We start from the raw sequence: 20,708 nt of genomic DNA on the forward strand, positions 1-20,708 counted from the left end.
GGAACACATCGACACAATAACGGAACACATCGACACAATAATGGAACACGTCGACACAATAATGGAACACAGCGACATAATAATGGAACACAGTGACACAATAATGGAACACGTCGACACAATAATGGAACACCTCAACACAATAATGGAACACAGCGACACAATAACGGAACACGTCGACACAATAATGGATCACGTCGACACAATAATGGAACGCAGCGACACAACAATGGAACACAGCGACACAAAAATGGAACACATCGACACAATAATGGAACACGTCGACACAATAATGGATCACATCGACACAATAATGGAACGCAGCGACACAACAATGGAACACAGCGACACAATAATGGAACACATCGACACAATGATTGAACACGTCGACACTACAATGGAACACGTCGACACAATAACGGAACACATCGACACAATAACGGAACACATCGACACAATAATGGAACACAGCGATACAATAACGGAACACCACAACACAATAATGGAACACGTCGACACAATAATGGAATACAGCGACATAAAAACGGAACACGTCGACACAATAATGGAACACATCGACACAATAATGGAACACATCGACACAATAATGGAACACATCGACACAATAATGGAACACAGCGACACAATAATGGAATACATCGACACAATAATGGAACACATCGACACAATGATGGAACACGTTGACAAAATAACGGAACACATCGATACTACAATGGAACACGTCGACACAATAACGGAACACATCGACACAATAATGGAACACATAGACACAATTATGGAACACGTCGACACAATAATGGAACACAGCGACACAATAATGGAACACATCGACACAATGATGGAACACGTTGACAAAATAACGGAAAACGTCGATACAATAGTGGAACACATCGACAAAATAGTGGAACACATCGACAAAGGTAATGAAGAACAACGACACAATAATGGAACACATCGACACAATAATGGAACACATCGACACAATAACGGAACACCTCAACACAATCATCGAACACATCGACACAATAATGGAACACATCGACACAATAACGGAACACATCGACACAATAATGGAACACATCGACACAATAATGGAACACGTCGACACAATAATCGTACACAGCGACGCAATAATGGAATACATCGACACAATAATGGAACACGTCGACACAATAACGGAAAACGTCGACACAATAATGGAACACATTGACAAAAAAAGTGGAACACATCGACAAAGGTAATGAAGAACAACGGTACAATAATGGAACACGTCGACACAGAAATAGCACGATATTGGTACACAAATATTTTAGTCAAAGACATCACGGTTGCAGCATTGAAAGACATCAAAATGTCTACAATGTAAGATACCAATAAATGTAATTAAGTATATCAATATCAACAATAAGAAGACGCCACTATAACTGTAATAAAGGGCGCCGAAAGCTGCAGTGTTATACAGTAACAGCTAAAATGGAACCCACCTAAAAGCTACAAGAAAACATACCCATGCGACAACAAATCATACCTTAACTGCAACTAGACATGCCAATAATACAATATCCCACCGAGATACACCAAAAAGCCTCAGTAACTAATTGACTACCTATCAAATTTATTGCATCCATCCATCGATACTGGCTGGTTTTCTATTATTATTATTTGACTTACTCCGCTCGGGTCACTATTTCGACATTCCACTCACTTTCGTACGTTAGACAATTTCAGAGAAATAATCAAAAGATCAAATCAAGATAAAATAAACAGGCTTCGTTTTGTTTTCTCTTGTAAGATTGCCTGTTAATTATCAATTAGCTTTTTTTTATATATAAAATATACGTGCTTGCGTGATGGCAATACCATAGCAGAAACCTTATCTGATGACGAAGTGCGCACGTGTTCAGTAAAGTTGAACAGTCCCGGGGCAATGCTCGTCCAATATTTACATGAAGATCATCACTGCTATATCAAGTTTCAATCTTACGCATCAAAGGGAGAATTAAAACTGAGGTACTTTACATCCGTACTGTACCGATGCCAGTAATAGTGTTAGTCTGCGTTTTGGAAGCTTCTTATAAGCGATATTGGGCAATGGTATTGTAAACAAATATACACGACTGATACGAATGTCATTAAAGAAACCTAGAACACGTTTTTATTTACAAAGTGGACTATGACGGTGTAGACTATCATATCAACTGTATGTTCAGCATCTATTTCCGTACGTGACCGATTCGTATATTGACTTTTACATTAGTTTGACTACTTTTTGCTGAAATATAATGCAATTCCGATATTGAGGAGGAGTATGATAGCCACGGTTATATTGGTATCTGAGGTTGGATGGCTACCTTTTTCTGCGGGAGGAAAAATTGATTTTGTTTCAAAAGGGAAGATATCCACTCCCTACTGAAAACCACTGTTGTACAGAACTCCACTCTCCACTGTACACATAAGATGGAAGTTTTGCCAATAAGATCGGAATATAGCACCTAAACTATACAAGTTCTCCTTTCCCCATATTAGAACGGGTACATCAAATCCGCTATAAAGGAACTGCAGACGGCGGAAGAAAACCGTAAAGGTCGTTTCTCTAGATAAACCACTATTAGGTTGCAATAAATATATGTTTAATCTTGTTCCTAATTCAACAAAGGAAAATAGTCCATGGCTTTCAAGAATTCTCGATTTAAATTATACCTATTTACAACGTGAGGAGTTACCAGTCCCGTCGTTAGGGGTTGCCAGTCCCGTTGTGAAGTCACACCAGTCCCGTCGTGAAGATTTACCAGTTCCATCGTGAAGAGTTACCAGTTCCGTCACGAGGAGCTACCGGTCCCGTCTTGAGGATTTACCAGTTCCGTCGTGAGGAGTTACCAGACCCGTTGTATAGTCACACCAGTCCCGTCGTGAGTAAACTACCAGTTCCGTCGTGAAGAGTTACCAGTTCCGTCACGAGAGGTTACCAGTCCCGTCGTGAGTAGTTACCAGTCCCGTCGTGAGTGGTTACCAGTCCCGTCGTGAGGAGTTACTTGTTCCATCGTGAGGTGTTACCAGTCCTGTCGTGAGGAGTTACTAGTTCCGTCGTGTGGAGTTACCAGTCCCGTCGTAAGGAGTTACCAGTTCCGTCGTGAGGGGTTACCAGTCCCATCGTGAATAGTAACCAGTTCCGTCGTGAGGAGTAACCGGTCCCAATGTGAAGTCACGCAAGCCACGTCAAGAGGAGTTACCAGACCCGTTGTGAAGTCACACCGGTCCCGTCGTGAAGAGTTACCAGTTCCGTCGTGAGGAGTTACCAGTTCCGTCGTGAAGAGTTACCAGTTCCGTCACGAGGAGTTACCAGTCCCGTCGTGAAGATTAACTAGTTCCGTCGTGAGGAGTAACCGGTCCCAATATGAAGTCACGCAAGTCACGTCGAGAGGAGTTACCAGTTCCTCATAGGGAGTTACCAGACCCGTGATGAAGTCACACCGGTCCCGTCGTGAAGAGTTACTAGTTCCGCCGTGAAGTGTCACCAGTCCCGTCGTGAGGGGTTACCAGTCCCGATGTGAGATGCTACCAGTCCCGTCGTGAGATGCTACCGGTCCCGTCGTGAGGGTTTACCAGTCCCGTAGTGAGGGGTTACCAGTTTCGTCGTAAGGGTTACCAGTCCCGTCGTGAGGGGTTACCAGTCCCGTCGTGAAGGGTTACCAGTCCCGTAGTGAGATGCTACCAGTCCCGTCGTTCAACTTCAAGCGTCGAAGTAAGTCTGATCTCTAGGAAGGGTATAGATTACTTTTACCATTTGTGAAATCATATATTATCGATCCCTCATTTGTTAAATAAAGACAAAGTAAAATCAGTTGGAGAGGTCCCAAAAACCTTAAAACATTACAGCGCTATGTCAAGCAAGCTGATAACCAGTCCAATTCCCCCTTGTTCATTCTCCATGCGATCCTAAGTAAATATTTACACGATCAAATAAAACCAGAATATTCTGAAATGTAAACATTGACTAAGAATGTCGTTTGATATTGATATGTCCATCAGATTTGGTAAAATATGCCTGTTGATGATTCAAAGTCCATCTTTTTTCACCTTTATTAAAAACATCTTTGAATAACATGTCTGGATCAATGGTTGCCATACAACTGGTGTTAAAAGCTTTCAGATACTCCCTGATAAGGCGTGTTAAAAACATAAACAGATATATTTGTAGATATACTCTCTCCCTGTTTGAATCAAATGCGCCGTAGAATTGATTTATGATTCAAGAATTCAATCAAATAATACTTGTTATAAAAGCTTAATTGATCATATTTTTCCAAATAATTATAAGGAGCAATTGTGCAGCATTAACTACTGTGAACAAAATATATTGATACACATTGAAATACCGATATACAAAGGGGATCATGAAAAGTTCCGGAACTCCCATTGACGGAGTTAAGTAAAGGTGTTTTCTTTCAGGCATTGTTATATGTAATAATGGATTATATAAGCATGAATCCGACAGCCCGTCTCATTTTGTCAACATGCTTCCTGGTGTTAACACTTCAATGGTTTGATTTCTTTTTTTTGCAAAAATGGACCCACTCTGTGATAGAGCTAAGAACGAATACATGTAGGAATGGGGTCAATGATCAGGCTATCCATGGTGATATGAATGGTGATATGCTACTGAGAATTGAAGTATGACAGGGAGCTCCTTGAAGACGATCCCCGTCCAGGAACAACTTCAGAAATAGTTGCGAGAATGAAAGAGGACATATAGCCAACACTTTCGAAATGTCCCAGGAAAGAGTCCATTGTCACAGATCTAGCAATAAAAAGGTTTTCAGTCCATTGGGTTCTGAACTGATGACACAGTTAGAAACCCACCAAGTATAACATCTCTCCTGAGAATGTTAACCTTTTTGAGGCTGATCATGAGATAATGATTGTGACTATGAATAGGATAAGGAATGTTAAGTCAAAAATAAAAACTGCTATGTTTCTTGATGTATAACAAAACGCCCAATGGACCTGCATCACTCATCTGGTATTACTCTCACACAACAAAACTTGATAGCTCTTTATCTGAAGCATGCTACTGGCAAAATAACACCAGTCAACGCTTATTCAGAGGAACCATTTGACCTCTGTAATACTGGCCATCAACATGCACCTTCTGGTTAACAGAAGAAGTTGTTTGAATGTTTTTTTAAGAAAATTGATCCCTGTGACCTTGAATATGAGTCCAGGTCATTTGAACAAACTTGGAAGCCCTTTATCCCAGCATGTTACTGGCCAAATATCAACATCCTAGGCCTTCTGGTTTTCAGAAGAAGTTGTTATAAGATTTTAACATATGTGACCCCAGTGACCTTGAAAATGGGTGAAGGTCATTATTTGAACAAACTTGGTAGCCCTTCATACCAGCATGCTACTCGCCAAATATCAACCCCTTAGGCCTCTTGGTTTTTCAAAAGAAGTTGTTTAAAGTTTAAAAACATACATATTTGACCCCTGTGACCTTGAAAATCGGCAAAGGTCATTCATTTTAACAAACTTGGTGGCCCTTCATCCCAGCATGTAACTGGCCAAATATCAACACACTACGCCTCTTGGTTATTCTTAAGAAATTGCTTCATCAGATATCTGATCAAAATTACCATTAAATAACAATGTCTATATTAATTTAATGCCTTTTAATTATCTACACGAAAACAATTGAACTTTAATAATAACTTTATTTCAACAACCTTGTCATCATGATTTCCTTTATAAAAATTCTAGTTTTTTTTATATAACGCAACACATAGTAGAATTACCAGCAAAAAGATCATGTACATTATCATTTGTCACTTCTTTCTTTTTAAATCCTAAATGACAATCACAAATTTTATACAAAATTACTTGTTACATGTAAAGTACATCCTCGCCAGGTCCTGTGACAGTGGGTATGACTACATGTTACTAGATTACTACCACCCAGGACTGCTATCAAAAAACTGCACATTATAGAAAATTAACAGTAGGACAGTATGGTAATAATGATACATTCAATTCCTGTGGAACCTCGCCTGTTCAAACATCAAATTCGGACTCACATTCAAAAACAGACATGGTTGGATGTAAGTATTTTGGTCCTGGACTGCAATAGCTTGATGACAAATGAAGTTAAAATTTGAATATGTGTTATTTTCATTACTATTCAAACTGAAATCCACACTTGCTTGTCTTGGGATTTAAAATCACACCTACATTCTCACATATGCCATTTATTAATTATTTTTACTTGAACTGGCTAATTTGAAGAAGCCTATTATTAAGTTGATGAATGACAGTGGGTATGACTACATGTTACTACTGAGACTGTAGACTGAGATGGTATTTTTTCTGATTATAAAACTCCAACTTAATGTTTAATTGTTAAGTCTGAATAGCTTTATACAACCTAACGTATCAGGTTAAATACAGTGTATACAGTGAGAATACCGTAATGTTTCCCCATATTGTGCAATACGATCTAGTTATAGAGGTAGAGGACACTGATACACTGTGATATCAGTACAACTAACCTGGACGTATAAAGGGGCGTGTTTCTGCATTAGATCAACATCAGCAGGTCGACATAAGGTCACAATACCAAAATTTCACAATACACTTGTGTTTTAAAGTGAAATTTTAGAACATGCAATTTCAACCTTCAATAAGTCTGTAAAATGACCACAAAATATGATTAACAATTATATAACAACATTGTTCATTTATATGTAATATCAATGCTTACTCTTATATGAACTTTTCAAGCTTGTATAGAGCTTCTGATTCCCTGATAAATCGTATTTAAAAAAAACATGGTCATAAACGTTTCTGGCATATTGCCTCTCCTTCTTTATAAAAAAAAATTAGCAACACAGAAATGGTTAAGTAAAAACAAAGTGAGCCAGGGCTTGTATATAATACACCAAAAGGGGTAAGGTGTGTCCTTTAACCTTGACTGATGCCCCCTTAATCTTATCAAGATGTTCCCATACTGTGGTGTAAATATATAACTGAATCTGTCAAATTCAAATATATTTAATTAATGTAACAGATGAAACTCTTTGAAAGTGGTTCTACTGGGAGTTTAACTCTGGACTAGTTTACTAGTGAGCTAGATATGTGAAAGGGCCAGGCTCCTTAAGATTCATAGGACAAGATAATAGTCCCAGACTTAATTCTGATGTAGTGGTGATTCCTATTATAAACATTGTGTTTCTAATTTAACACTGCAAAAAAATCATTTGAACTCATTAAAATCAAACAAGTTCTGTTTTCTGCGGAGGAGGGTGTAATGCAAGAGACAATCCTCTCAGTGGGTACTATGCTTCCTGACATAGAGTACAATATATAACTACTATTCTAAATAAATGTTGAGGTGGTCTAAGCAGAAGGCAGGTTTGTCTTGATTGGTCAGTACAAAATTAATCTATAAAACCTTCTTCGGAATTATATCCCTAATTGTTCAGCTGTTCTGTAACAGCAAACATGCATAAAAACATCCCTTTTTTCTATTTAATACATTCTTAAATATTGGTAAAGAAATCAAGATGCCCCTTTAAAAATAAATATTTGCCAGTATTGATTGCACATGAAATTAGATTTCATCCCGGGGTCTGCTTGATTTCTTTGATGAACTCCTTCAGGGACTTGACAACGTCTTGTACCTCAGGTATCGAGTCTAAATGGCCATAATTTAGAAGTACTTCTGCATTCCCAGAATTCTTTATAAACACGTAGGATCTGAAATACATAAAATGGTATATCGTGAATAATTCATATTCATGAAAGGATAAATCATGAGTCCATTTTTTCATATCACTTTTTTTCATATCACAATTCAATTGAATAAATCATTGTAAATTGTCTACATTTCTAATGATTTTGAATTCCCTATAATACGAGTACTAAGCATGATGCTTAGTTTAAGTATATCTGTCACAAACATTTGTCTTATACAATTTCTTTTCCACAGAATGTGGTAAACATGAACACTCTTGCCTAACGTATAGTAAAGTTTAACCCACTTGTTTAACATGGACAATTTTTGACTCATGTAAACAAACAATAACTCACTTCTATCATGTAAACAAACGATAACTCACTTCTATCATGTAAACAAACAATAATAAATAATCATTAACGCACATGTTTATATAACATACAGTAAATGTTAACTCGCATGTATATATAACGTACAGTAAATATTAACTCGCATGTATATATAACGTACAGTAAATATTAACTCGCATGTATATATAACATACAGTAAATATTAACTCTCATGTTTATATAACATACAGTAAATATTAACTCACATGTTTACATAACATACAGTAAATATTAACTCACATGTTTATATAACGTACAGTAAATATAAACTCACATGTAAAATGTACAGTAAATATTAACTCACATGTATAATGTACAGTAAATATTAACCCACATGTATAATGTACAGTAAATATTAACTCACATGTATAAAAGTACAATAAATATTAACTCACATGTATAATGTACAGTCAATATTAACTCACATGTATAATGTACAGTAAATATTAACTCGCATGTATATATAACATACAGTAAATATTAACTCACATGTATAATGTACAGTAAATATTAACTCACATGTATAATGTACAGTAAATATCAACTCACATGTATAATGTACAGTCAATATTAACTCGCATTAATATTATATATTAAATGTACAGTAAATATTAACTCACATGTATGTATAGTGTACCCTAAATATTAACTCACATGTATAATGTACAGTAAATATTAACTCACATGTATAATAAAAGTACAGTAAATATTAACTCCCATGTATAATGTACACTCACATGTATAATGTACAGTAAATATTAACTCACATGTATATATAACATACAGTAAATATTAACTCGCATGTATAATGTACAGTAGATATTAACTCACATGTATAATGTACAGTAAATATTAACTCGCATGTATAATGTCCAGTATATATTAACTCGCATGAATAATGTACAGTAAATATTAACTCGCATGTATAATGTCCAGTAAATATTAACTCGCATGTATAATGTACAGTAAATATTAACTCACATGTATAAAAGTACAGTAAATATTAACTCACATGTATAATGTACAGTAAATATCAACTCGCATGTATAATGTCCAGTATATATTAACTCGCATGAATAATGTACAGTAAATATTAACTCGCATGTATAATGTTCAGTAAATATTAACTCGCATGTATAATGTACAGTAAATATTAACTCGCATGTATAATGTCCAGTAAATATTAACTAACATGAATAATGTACAGTAAATATTAACTCGCATGTATAATGTTCAGTAAATATTAACTCGCATGTATAATGTACAGTAGATATTAACTCACATGTATAATGTACAGTAAATATCAACTCGCATGTATAATGTCCAGTATATATTAACTCAAACGAATAATGTACAGTAAATATTAACTTGCATGTATGTATAGTGTACACTAAATATTAACTCACATGTATAATGTACAGTAAATATCTGTCTTATGAGACATAATAGCTGTTCAATCATTATTAATTTCTATAATTGTCATTTACTTACTTGTATAATGCATAGTAATCTGCTTCAGCCTGAATAAGAAGTCTCTTTAGAGTATTTATACTTTGGATGTACTGAAAAATATTTAAAACATAAACACATTTGTAGCACAAGGAAGGATAACTCCAATGCATGTATGGGCCTGATCTTGCAACATTGCAATCTTGTCATTTACAACAGATAATAAATCAACAAAGTTGAAAAAAGAACAGAGAAACGTTTGACCAAAATACATATGACAAAACCATAGGGAAATCAAACCTTTTTGATAATAAATAAAAAAAACAGTTGACTACAGCTTGTAGATTATCCATCAGTGACAGGACGAAGATCAATAGAGAGGAAACAAATGTGTACCTAACTGTGTTTTTCAAGAACTATTCTGAAATAGAGAGGACATCTAACAGTGTCTTCAGTAAAACCAAATATATTTCACGAGTGTGGCTAATATTTTGATATCTTTCAAGAGTGCACACCAAATATTTTTGGTATTACTGGAGACACAGTTAGATGTCCTCTATTTATTACATTTTTACCAGTGAAATATTGAAAGGATATTTAACAGTTTCCAAATGAATACCATAATAATGGTTATACCCTTTCCACATACCTTTATCTTAAATGCCTCCAAAACATGTCTGATTTGACTCGCTCTATTTAGGTCAGTTTTGTTTAAAACTTTACCCCAATCCTCACAGAAGATTGTGCAATCTACAAAAACAAATGCATGTATGTTCAAGGGAAACAACATTTAAATAATAGATGCGCTAATGTAACATTATCTCTCAACATTAAAAGTATATAGTATAGTAGATTATTTTCATCTCTATGAGAAACAAAACATGACATTTGGTATTTTTAGATCACTAGGTAATAAAAATAATCAACACATACATGTGTTATAGAGCAATACATAAAGGCAGTCTGAGACCATATCCTTTTTCCCATCATTTCCTCACTTTCATTTTATATATTTCACTAAAATACACAAACATACTCTGAATACATGTATTCTATTTTTTCAAATAAAATGAAAAGCGTTTTTACCCGAGTAGAGAATGATGTAGACAATCCAATATGTTTATATTTCGCTGTTCCTTTGAAAGTGACCAAATGTGATGTGTTTGTACACCCAATGACAGAAGATATGTACACCAGTAACATGGGAGTAGATTCTGGATCATTGCTGAGAATGTCTGTAGTATAAGGACATATGTACGAGTGTGGGGACAGGTTTAAAGTGCAGATATCCTGTACTCCCATAGTTATCAGCCTTTTGAACATATATGTACTAAATGACATGAAGCTTCTGGTTGAACAATTCACCCTGATATGCGTGAGAGCGGAGACGAGTGACTATACAAATGTCCCTCCCTTGTTGTTAGTCTTTGAGACATGAATGTATTATGTGATACATACCATCTGGTGAACAATTCACCATGTTCTGTGTGAGAGTGGAGACGAGTGACTATACAAATGTCCCTCCCTTGTTGTCAGCCTTTGAGACATGAATGTATTAGGTGATACATACCTTCTGGTTGAACAATTCACCATGTTCTGTGTGAGAGTAGAGAAGTGTGACTATACAAATGTCCCCCCCCCCTTGTTGCCAGCCTTTGAGAAATGAATGTATTATGTGATACATACCTTCTGGTTGAACAATTCACCATGTTCTGTGCGAGAGTGGAGAAGAGTGACTGTACAAATGTCCCTCCATTGTTGTCAGCCTTTGAGACATGAATGTATTATATGATACATACCTTCTGGTGAACAATTCACCATGTTCTGTATGAGAGTGACTATACAAATGTCCCTCCCTCGTTGTCAGCCTTTGAGACATGAATGTATTATATGATACATACCTTCTGGTGAACAATTCACCATGTTCTGTATGAGAGTGACTATACAAATGTCCCTCCCTTGTTGTCAGCCTTTGAGACATGAATGTATTATGTGATACATACCTTCTGGTGAACAATTCACCATGTTCTGTGCCAGTGTTAGGGTAATTGTTTGCTGGGGTGCAGCATTGTACTCTCCCAAATCAACCAGTAAGTCAAGACTTCCCGTTGATGCTGGACTGGCCTCACGCTTCTCCTGGTCTGTTTGCTTTAAGATCTCTGACAGATTACATGCCTTCAGAAACCTTAAAAGAAAACACAGCATGGTAACGTATAACATACCAGTACTTATGTGATTGTATACCTTCATTTTCATTACTACCTTAAATCAAGTTTTAGCAAGAATGAAAGGAACTTTTCACAAAGTCAAATCATTTTCATTTTTCTCTTTGTTATATGAAACAGGAGATACATGCAAGCAGTAAACTTTAATATGGCAAATTTAAAAAAGTATTAAAACTGTTATTGTTAAATGATCTGTTTCAGCACCAACATTACAAAACATTATAAGGTAAAATTCAGTGACAATTACTGTAGATTAGGACATTTTGGATGCAGTTATACTAAAGTTTATTTCCCAGATGTCATACAGACTTTTTTCACTGTTTAATTCCTAATGGAATTTCAAACTTTATATTGAAATGGATGGACAGATGTTTTTATGAAAATCAAAATATTTTAATATACAGAAACATGTATTAAAATATTAAAAGGCACATTTCATGAAAACTGTTTTGTGAGGCTGACAAGCGCTGAACCTTGATGTATATCAGTGAGGAAATTTATTTCAAATAGATGAGATTAATGTAAAAGTGATCTTTCTACTTCAAAACAATCCTACATTGTTCTGTTGTATGTGTAACAATGGGTTGAATACTATTTACCTTGTCATTAGACTCAGAAGTGTAAGACTGTTTGACATAAATTCAACAACTCCTTACCTGGTCCAACGAAACAAAAAACTACATATAAATGCAAATCTGGAGCTATGTGTACAGTCACAGATATCAGGAACAGCCCAACAACATGCTGCCAATTATAGTAAAATTTTACCTATCGAACAAATTAAAATACAAGGTTTTAGCAAATCGACTAAATTTTAGCAGCAGCATGTTAAACCATCGTAGTTAACATTACCAGTATCTGTTAAGTACAGAACCTATCAGACAGTACCTCTGTAAGTCGTCCTTCTGCTGGTCTGTCATGCCTTCAAACTGAAACCTGGCATCCACTAATGCCTGGAAATCAAAATTCAGATCAAATTAACTTCATTTGTGGTTATCATAATATTGCCCAAATTAGATAAAACGTTAGCCCATGAGAATTAGGTATACAAATCATACAAAATTCCATACCTGTGAACAAAAATAAATATAATCAAGGCTTTGCAATGGTCAGGAATAATGTTTTACACCTAAATTATCTAGATATGAGCAAATGTCAACAGTTATTTGCACCTTAACCAGTTAGATATATTTCTTATTAGAAAAGTATTCATAATATAGAAAGAGAAATTCATATAGCAACAGGTAAATGTGCTTGGACCAAGATTTTTTTTGTATAAATTTCATATTGCTGATATCCATATTTCTAGTGCATGTATTGATGTCCAATACAAAATTAAAATATAGTGGGACCAAACGAAGACTTTTAAGGAAGAACAGAAATTATCAGATGTGGTATTAACAAAGTTAATAGTGCAGCAGCAATGTCATGTTATGATGTAATTTAATGGACTCTTACCCCATACAGAATGTATTTGGCACTTTGCTTGAGTATTTTCATACATCGACAGGTGTAATCCATGGTCACCTCACACCAATTCTCCAGGTAAGTTCGCACCGAAGTGTCAATGTTTGTAAGCTACAGAAAAAAAGTTCTACATTTTAAGAAAGAAAAAAAGAGTTAAATGGAGGTTGGAAAAAACAAATTATTGCTCAGCTGTGCATGTGTTTAACAACTGACCATGGAAGTATTTGCTTTTCCAATGAACTACCAGCCAATACAATTAATGCCATGGCACATACATATTCATCAACAATGATTCAGAAAACAAACTGGATTCCATTAATTTTGAAACAGAATTAACATTGTAACTTGTTTGAGCAAATATGCAAATATATAATTCACTCAGATATAATTTGTCTTTTAGAAACTATCATTTTCATTTTTTGTTATAATTTCTTGTTGACAAAAACAAAATCATTCTTTTAGTTCTGTGTAACTGTGAAAGAAATTAAGCATAAACATATCCTTTAATATTCAGGCCTCTAAAGGAGCCAGCATTTATATTATCTTCATACAGAACATTCTGTGTTATTGTACTTCTGAACTGATGTTATATAAACATAAATACCTCTGTTACCTTAGATTTATCCTGTGTATCCTGTTCTTCTTGCATGCTAGGATCACAGCAAACCTTGGTTAAAGTAGGAAAGCCAAGTGTTGTAAGAAAAGCCAAGCATTAAATCAATATAGATTCACAAGCAGAAAAAGACTTACAGGGTAATTATAATATAACTGTTAAATGTGTTATATTAAAAACTATGTAAACTAAAGGTTATAAACAGATAAAATAGTACAGTATCGTATACATTCTACAGAGGTTGGAAGTTTTAAATAAATGCAAATATGTCTGTGATTATTATACTGCTGTGTGTGTTTCAAGCATACTAAAGATTCTGTAAGTAAATAACTCTGAAGACAGCTTATACTCATAACCCCAAATTGCTCCAACTTCTAATTGTATGTGACTATCAAACTACAAAGGAGAACTTGTTATACACTTTTTCAATATTGTGATTGCCAAACTAAAAGTCATTCATCTTTGGTTTTGATTGATGTTATGTGACATCATGAAGTATCTTGATTTTGTAATTGATGTTACAAATGACAACATTTTCAGAACTTCCTCAAAACAAATCATATCAGCCAGGGATTACACTGTCAAATCATATCAGCCAGGTAGCACACTGTCAAATCATATCAGCCAGGGATTATACTGTCAAATCAGGTCAGCCAGGTATTATACTGTCAAATCATATCAGCCAGGGATTACACTGTCAAATCATATCAGCCAGGTAGCACACTGTCAAATCATATCAGCCAGGGATTATACTGTCAAATCAGGTCAGCCAGGTATTATACTGTCAAATCATATCAGCCAGGGATTACACTGTCAAATCATATCAGCCAGGTAGCACACTGTCAAATCATATCAGCCAGGGATTACACTGTCAAATCAGGTCAGCCAGGTATTATACTGTCAAATCATATCAGCCAGGGATTACACTGTCAAATCATATCAGCCAGGGATTATACTGTCAAATCATATCTGCCAGGGATTATACTGTCAAATCAGGTCAGCCAGGGATTATACTGTCAAATCATTTCAGCCAGGTATCACACTGTCAAATCAGGTCAGCCAGGGATTATACTGTCAAATCAGGTCAGCCAGGTATTACACTGTCAAATCAAGTCAGCCAGGTATTACACTGTCAAATCAGGTCAGCCAGGTATTACACTGTCAAATCATATCAGCCAGGTATTACACTGTCAAATCAAGTCAGCCAGGTATCACACTGTCAAATCTTATCAGCTAGATATTACACTGTCAAATCAAGTCAGCCAGGTAGCACACTGTCAAATCATATCAGCCAGGTATTACACTGTCAAATCATATCAGCCAGGGAGTATACTGTCAAATCAGGTCAGCCAGGTATTAAACTGTCAAATCATATCAGCAAGGTATAACACTGTCAAAATAGGTCAGCCAGGAATAACATTGTCAACTAAGTTCAGTCTTGACTGCATTTAATAAACAGTAATTAATGTTATAGTTTCACATTTATTTATGAAAATAACAAGCGTTTATTTTTTTATTTTTTGGTAACCCATCATCACAAAAATGGTTCTACACAGCCACGCAGTTAAAAATTGGTGATAGATATATCGGTAACCTCTTAAAACTATGAATCTAAAAAAGATACATGTATAATGAAAATTGTGATGTAGATCTCAGCATTTCATCAGGTCCCAAAATATAGTGATACTTATTAGCAGCAGGTACTAATCTGGCAAAATATTTGTTCTTAATGAAACAAGGCTGGTGCATTTCCTATGCATCTAGAATATAATATGAGTTGTATTATTAGCAATATATTAAATATTTAAGAGACTATCTATGTGATAAATGTTTCTTATAAATATTGTTACAATGGAATTATAGGAAAGTTATATACATCTCACCTGTTGATCAAGGTACTGCACAACTCCGTTGCAATAGACATCCAGTTCACGTTGAAAAGTTCTCAAGTCAAGGCAATAATAAAGTGTAATACTTGTCCTTGAAGTAGATTTCAGCAAAAATATTTACATCATACTCTAGAGTTCAGAGTCAAATATCACGCATTAAAGCTTTATAAAACTACTCTTTATTTGAACGGATTACAACATCATAAGTCTTTGTTCAAGTAAGATCCCTGGTCAGCACTAGATAATGTCTGTCAGACATGCATGCCTCCACAATCATGTAAAACAAGTCAACTGTTTGACACTTTTCTACATCTTATAGTAGACCTTTGAAAAATGAAGTGTGTGGAATTATTAAATATTTTTAATGTCTATAGAACCCTGAAATACAAATTCCTACAAGGCATTCTCATACTCTCACATTCTGACCTCTGTATGGAGTTTTGATAAATATCCATTAAGAAATAAAGTTGTTATGTAGGGATAATGGATGCGTGTGTTGAAGATTATCTCCCTTCTCATATAAACCATTTTTTTTCTATGTCACCCTGGTAAAATACTAGCTGCTTCCTACTGTGTTGGCTAAGGAGAATTTCTATTTAGCTCATTCAGTAGAGCATAAGACTAGTAAACCAGAGGACCCAGGTTTGACTCCTAGCGCAAAATATATAACCCCTGTTACATTGGCGCCCACGTAAGGACTCAGGAGATATGACAAAAATACTCGTCGATATTTGCAAAAGAATCGCCATGACCCCTTGGAAACTCGGGAAGAGTTATTTCCTAGAGGGGGAGTAGGTCACTCTGGTAAACTACTAGCCGCTTCCTACCGTCTCGGCTAAGGAGAATTTCTCTTTAACTTATTCGGTAGAGCATAAGACTAGTAAACCAAAGGTCCCGGGTTCAAATCCTAGCGGAGGCAATGAAAAAATTAATGACCCCTGTTACATCTTTAAATCAGGAGCAGGAAAATAGAAGCAGAAAAAAATATATGCACTAAGCAACAGACTGAAAGGATATTAGTCCAAACTGTTTTTCTGTAGCGCCATGAAACAGACAATGTACTTCCTTTGTTGCGGGTCAGGTGTATTGTCACCGTTGACCACCAGCTGTTTCTCCTCCACATTCTCCAGCATACAATAGTAACAGGAGAAACTGGTCTTCACATCGTCATCTGACCTGTATTCAAAACACGATAGGATTAGCAACACTTTCTGACATCAAGAATAAACAATGTGTTATAACCAATACTATTAACATGAAGACTATGATTATTTAATACTGTACATATATTTAGTTTTGATGACCATTACTTTACCTTTCTAGTCAATTACAGTATTACTTATTCTTTATAACAGTACAAGGATTCCCCAGTAACTTACCTGTATTCCATGGAGGATATGGATCCAGTATCACTATAAACCAAATTCTTCATCAATTTCTGACCGATGAATTTCCGAAGTTCAGTCTCAACAGATGCATCCAAATCAGTAGATAACACAGACAAACTATGAAGAAAACAGAACCATAGTTTGACAAAATGAAAAGTAAAACTGTGTTTTGGATATTTACTTTCAAATATAAATATAATGCACCAGATGAGTAAAAGGAATTAGTGACCTTAGGCAAAACTTGTGTATTCATAGTTTGGAAAAGCAGGAATTGTACACAATTCTGTAATGGGATTTCATTTTGTCAAACACACCAAACTTTATCATTAACATATTTGTACATGCGTTACTTTCAAACACACAGGTGATTAAGACAGGGATACACTAATTAACAGTCAAACTGATGAAAAACCAGATATGATACGAAGTAGATCTAAAAACTGCAGCTTAAACTGAATTTCGAGTTGCTAAGGCAACATGATGAGAACATTTTTAAAACTTGCATACATTTTTAGTTTAATCAAATTCAAATTAAAAACATATTGTGTTCAAAACTTTTATTGTGTTCAAAACATTAACTAGCTAAAGAGAAATAAATTACCCAATGAGAGTATGATTTAACTTTAAAGTAAATATTTTACAATAACGACAAAGTTCACCTTAGCTTCAGTTGATGTGTATTGTACACGCTTACTTAGTTTTATCAAAATTGAATGATACTTCAGCAAATTATCTTACATAACACCAAAGTGTAGATGGATGGATGGATGGATGGACAGACAAAAGGACGGATGTACACTTTCCCCATACCAAAATACATCCCATAAAAATGTTGACAGGCATATAGATACATTCTGAATGCAGCATACGGGTATAAGATTTGTAACTGCAAAATTGTCACAGTATTTCCACTTTTCCATTTTATATTTGAATCCTTTTGAACACTTTGATTAACCAGTAAATTGAAACAAAAATGATATTGAAAGTATTGTGTACAATAATTCTATTTAAGAAAAGATCTGGTGTTTACCAACCAATTTGTACACATTATTTGATATGTGACTCACCTAACATTGCTGTCAGTCTGACTGTTCTCTGATGCTATACTCTCAGTTTCGGAGTTTCTCTCTTCTCTACTCAACAAAAATACAATAATTCAAACTAATCCCTTAACATTAATACATTATATGATGAATTTAATATCAGAAGTACACATATAAATTAAATTCAAAAACATGACACAGATTCACTATCATTTCTGAATTTTGTAACTTATTTTACTGACCTATTCCATGGCAAATTTGTCAACATTTATGCTGTACTCTATTTTGTAAAAAAAGAAAATATTGTAATATACATTCCTGAGTTAAACAAATCATTAAAACTTTGTACATTGTATAAGACATGAGCATTTACTGCCTTCAATTTAAAAACTTACTTGTGTACATTACAAGAATACAGAGCAAAGTGTCTGTCAAAATCCCTTCCTTCTTCCTTCTGCTCCATGTCTGATGTGGCAGACTTCTCCTGCGACAAAAAGTTCTTACGCAATTCAGATTAACATGTTGCCATGGTTACGATTTTAATGTAAGAAAGTACAATATAGTGAGAATATTATAAACTCATAGTATTTCTATCGTATATCATCCAACAAATTCATACCAATTATAAGTCACATCTATGACCAAATATTAAACAAAGCGTAGCTGAATCATGTCATTTCGGTACATATATAACAACTATTGTACATATGCTTACAGCATAGCTGAAATTGACATCAATTTTGTGGACAACTTGTACAAATTTTACACCTTTATGTGCATACGCTTCACTGGTCATTTGTCTGATGAAGGTGAGTGTGCATATCGTACTAGTCATCGAAATGTCACATAGAAAATTGTATTAGTTAATTGTGTAAAAAGATCATTTAATAATCCATGCTAACCAACCTGAAGAAAATGTTTAGAAATACAGGAGAGAGGAGAGAGGACTTCAAGGACCGGATAGGGGATATGAGCCTTAAATGAGTATTTTTATGTGTCTTTGGTAGCAGAAATGTGTCTGTACTGTAGGTGTAAGGGTGTGCATGTCTTGTTCTTTAGTCTGTTGGTATGAGGATGGTGTTGGGATCTTTTGCGTCATGATGGTGTATAATTTTGTATAATAGTATAAGTTTGGTTTGTAGTATGCATGTTTTTAGTGAGGATCTGTCTAGTCTTGTAGGGAGCTTGTATTGTTGTATTTGTTGTGTACGTATCAGGCTGCTCTGCATTGTATTGTCTCTATCTGGTTGATTTAATGTGTGTTGTGTGGGTCCCATAATTGATATAGAAGAGCAGTATTCCAGTTTGAATCTGACTATTGCTTTGTTTGCATGGTCTTTTATATGTTGTGAGTGTGTTTTTAGGTTGTATTTTAGAAATCCTAATGATTTATTTGCATTGGAGGTGATGTTGTTGATGTGAATGTCCCTTTTGAAATTGTTCTAGTGTTAATCCTAGTTTTTTTACTGGAGTCTACTTGTTGTAATATGTGGTTTATACAGTTTGTCAGGACTTTAAAATTGTATTGTGTTTGTTTTTATGTTGAGATCATGTTGCACTTGTCAGGATTTCTTCAATGAATCATCATATTTTCAATATCTAAATTATGTTATTGGGTGGTATGTTTTACCAAGTGGTGATCTAAACTTTAATAGGTATGTAACAGGAGAAAGAGAAATGCAACAGCCTGACCGGGGTTCGAACATGGGACCCTCCGAACACGAGAAGGACACTGTTCCAATTGAGCTTAATCAGCTGATCGAGGACAATCGACCCAGTCACTCCAGTTACCCTACATTCCCCATCCTTATCCTAAGTCTTCGCCTCTAAAGACAATACTTTTTACAACCCAGATTCGGATATGTCCTTGCTTTAAGCATTCACCAATTCACCCAGTGCTTGAAACAAGGGCTCATGGCAAGCTCGCCAATTATGTAACAGGAGAAAGAGAAATGCAACGGCCTTACGCTCTAACAATTGGACTATCTGGTCGCCGATGATGGACCGTGTCCAGTTCCGGGTATAATATTACTCTCAAATATTACTGGTCAAAACATACCGTACTGTAACAAATTCTCATGTCCCTGTGATTAGGACGATCTAACCAGGAAACACATGGACATGAAAAAAACCACCGAAATAGTGCCGAGATAGTTTCTGATGTAATCAACGATCAACAGTATTTTCATCTGATTTTGACATCAGCCTCCAAAACTTCAAATCAGTGAACTCATCTACAAACTTCTGATAACATATAACGCTCAGAGTATGTTGCTACGTGTCGAGGTCTTTTTTGGAAGGAGGGACAAGCAATCAATAGAATATCGTTAAATATGAAAACATGCACGAAAACAGCAAAACGTATATTGATTTAAGTATGGCAAAATAATCCAATGAACTGTTCACTAACGTCAGAAGCCGCACTTGTGTTTTCTTCTGATCCGTTTTCTTCCATTCCTTCTTCATCAATGTTAAAGTAGCGTTTGATTAGCGTT

At 35.2% G+C, this 20,708-nt stretch overlaps 1 protein-coding gene across 3 annotated transcripts; it reads right to left on the reverse strand.

The window, feature by feature from the left end:
• Positions 1 to 5,691: 5,691 nt before the first annotated feature.
• LOC110448214 (protein Njmu-R1-like) lies at positions 5,692 to 20,697 on the reverse strand. 3 transcript variants are annotated; one of them, XM_021494344.1, is made up of 13 exons: positions 20,624 to 20,697; positions 18,609 to 18,697; positions 18,238 to 18,303; positions 17,162 to 17,287; positions 16,800 to 16,958; positions 15,777 to 15,834; positions 13,894 to 13,947; positions 13,272 to 13,391; positions 12,702 to 12,766; positions 11,592 to 11,773; positions 10,238 to 10,338; positions 9,631 to 9,701; positions 5,692 to 7,770 (listed from the first exon to the last, which is right to left on the reverse strand). In XM_021494344.1, the coding sequence occupies exons 1-13, from the start codon at positions 20,666 to 20,668 to the stop codon at positions 7,632 to 7,634; spliced, it is 1,275 nt and encodes a 424-aa protein (XP_021350019.1). In that variant the 5' UTR covers positions 20,669 to 20,697; the 3' UTR covers positions 5,692 to 7,631. The 3 variants fall into 3 exon arrangements, with proteins under 3 accessions (XP_021350019.1, XP_021350018.1, XP_021350020.1); XM_021494343.1 differs by having other exon boundaries at positions 13,885 to 13,947; XM_021494345.1 differs by lacking the exon at positions 13,894 to 13,947.
• Positions 20,698 to 20,708: the final 11 nt, after the last annotated feature.

The sequence above is a fragment of the Mizuhopecten yessoensis genome, unplaced genomic scaffold (genome assembly GCF_002113885.1).
Source record: "Mizuhopecten yessoensis strain PY_sf001 unplaced genomic scaffold, ASM211388v2 scaffold3949, whole genome shotgun sequence".
Lineage (NCBI taxonomy): Eukaryota > Metazoa > Mollusca > Bivalvia > Pectinida > Pectinidae > Mizuhopecten > Mizuhopecten yessoensis.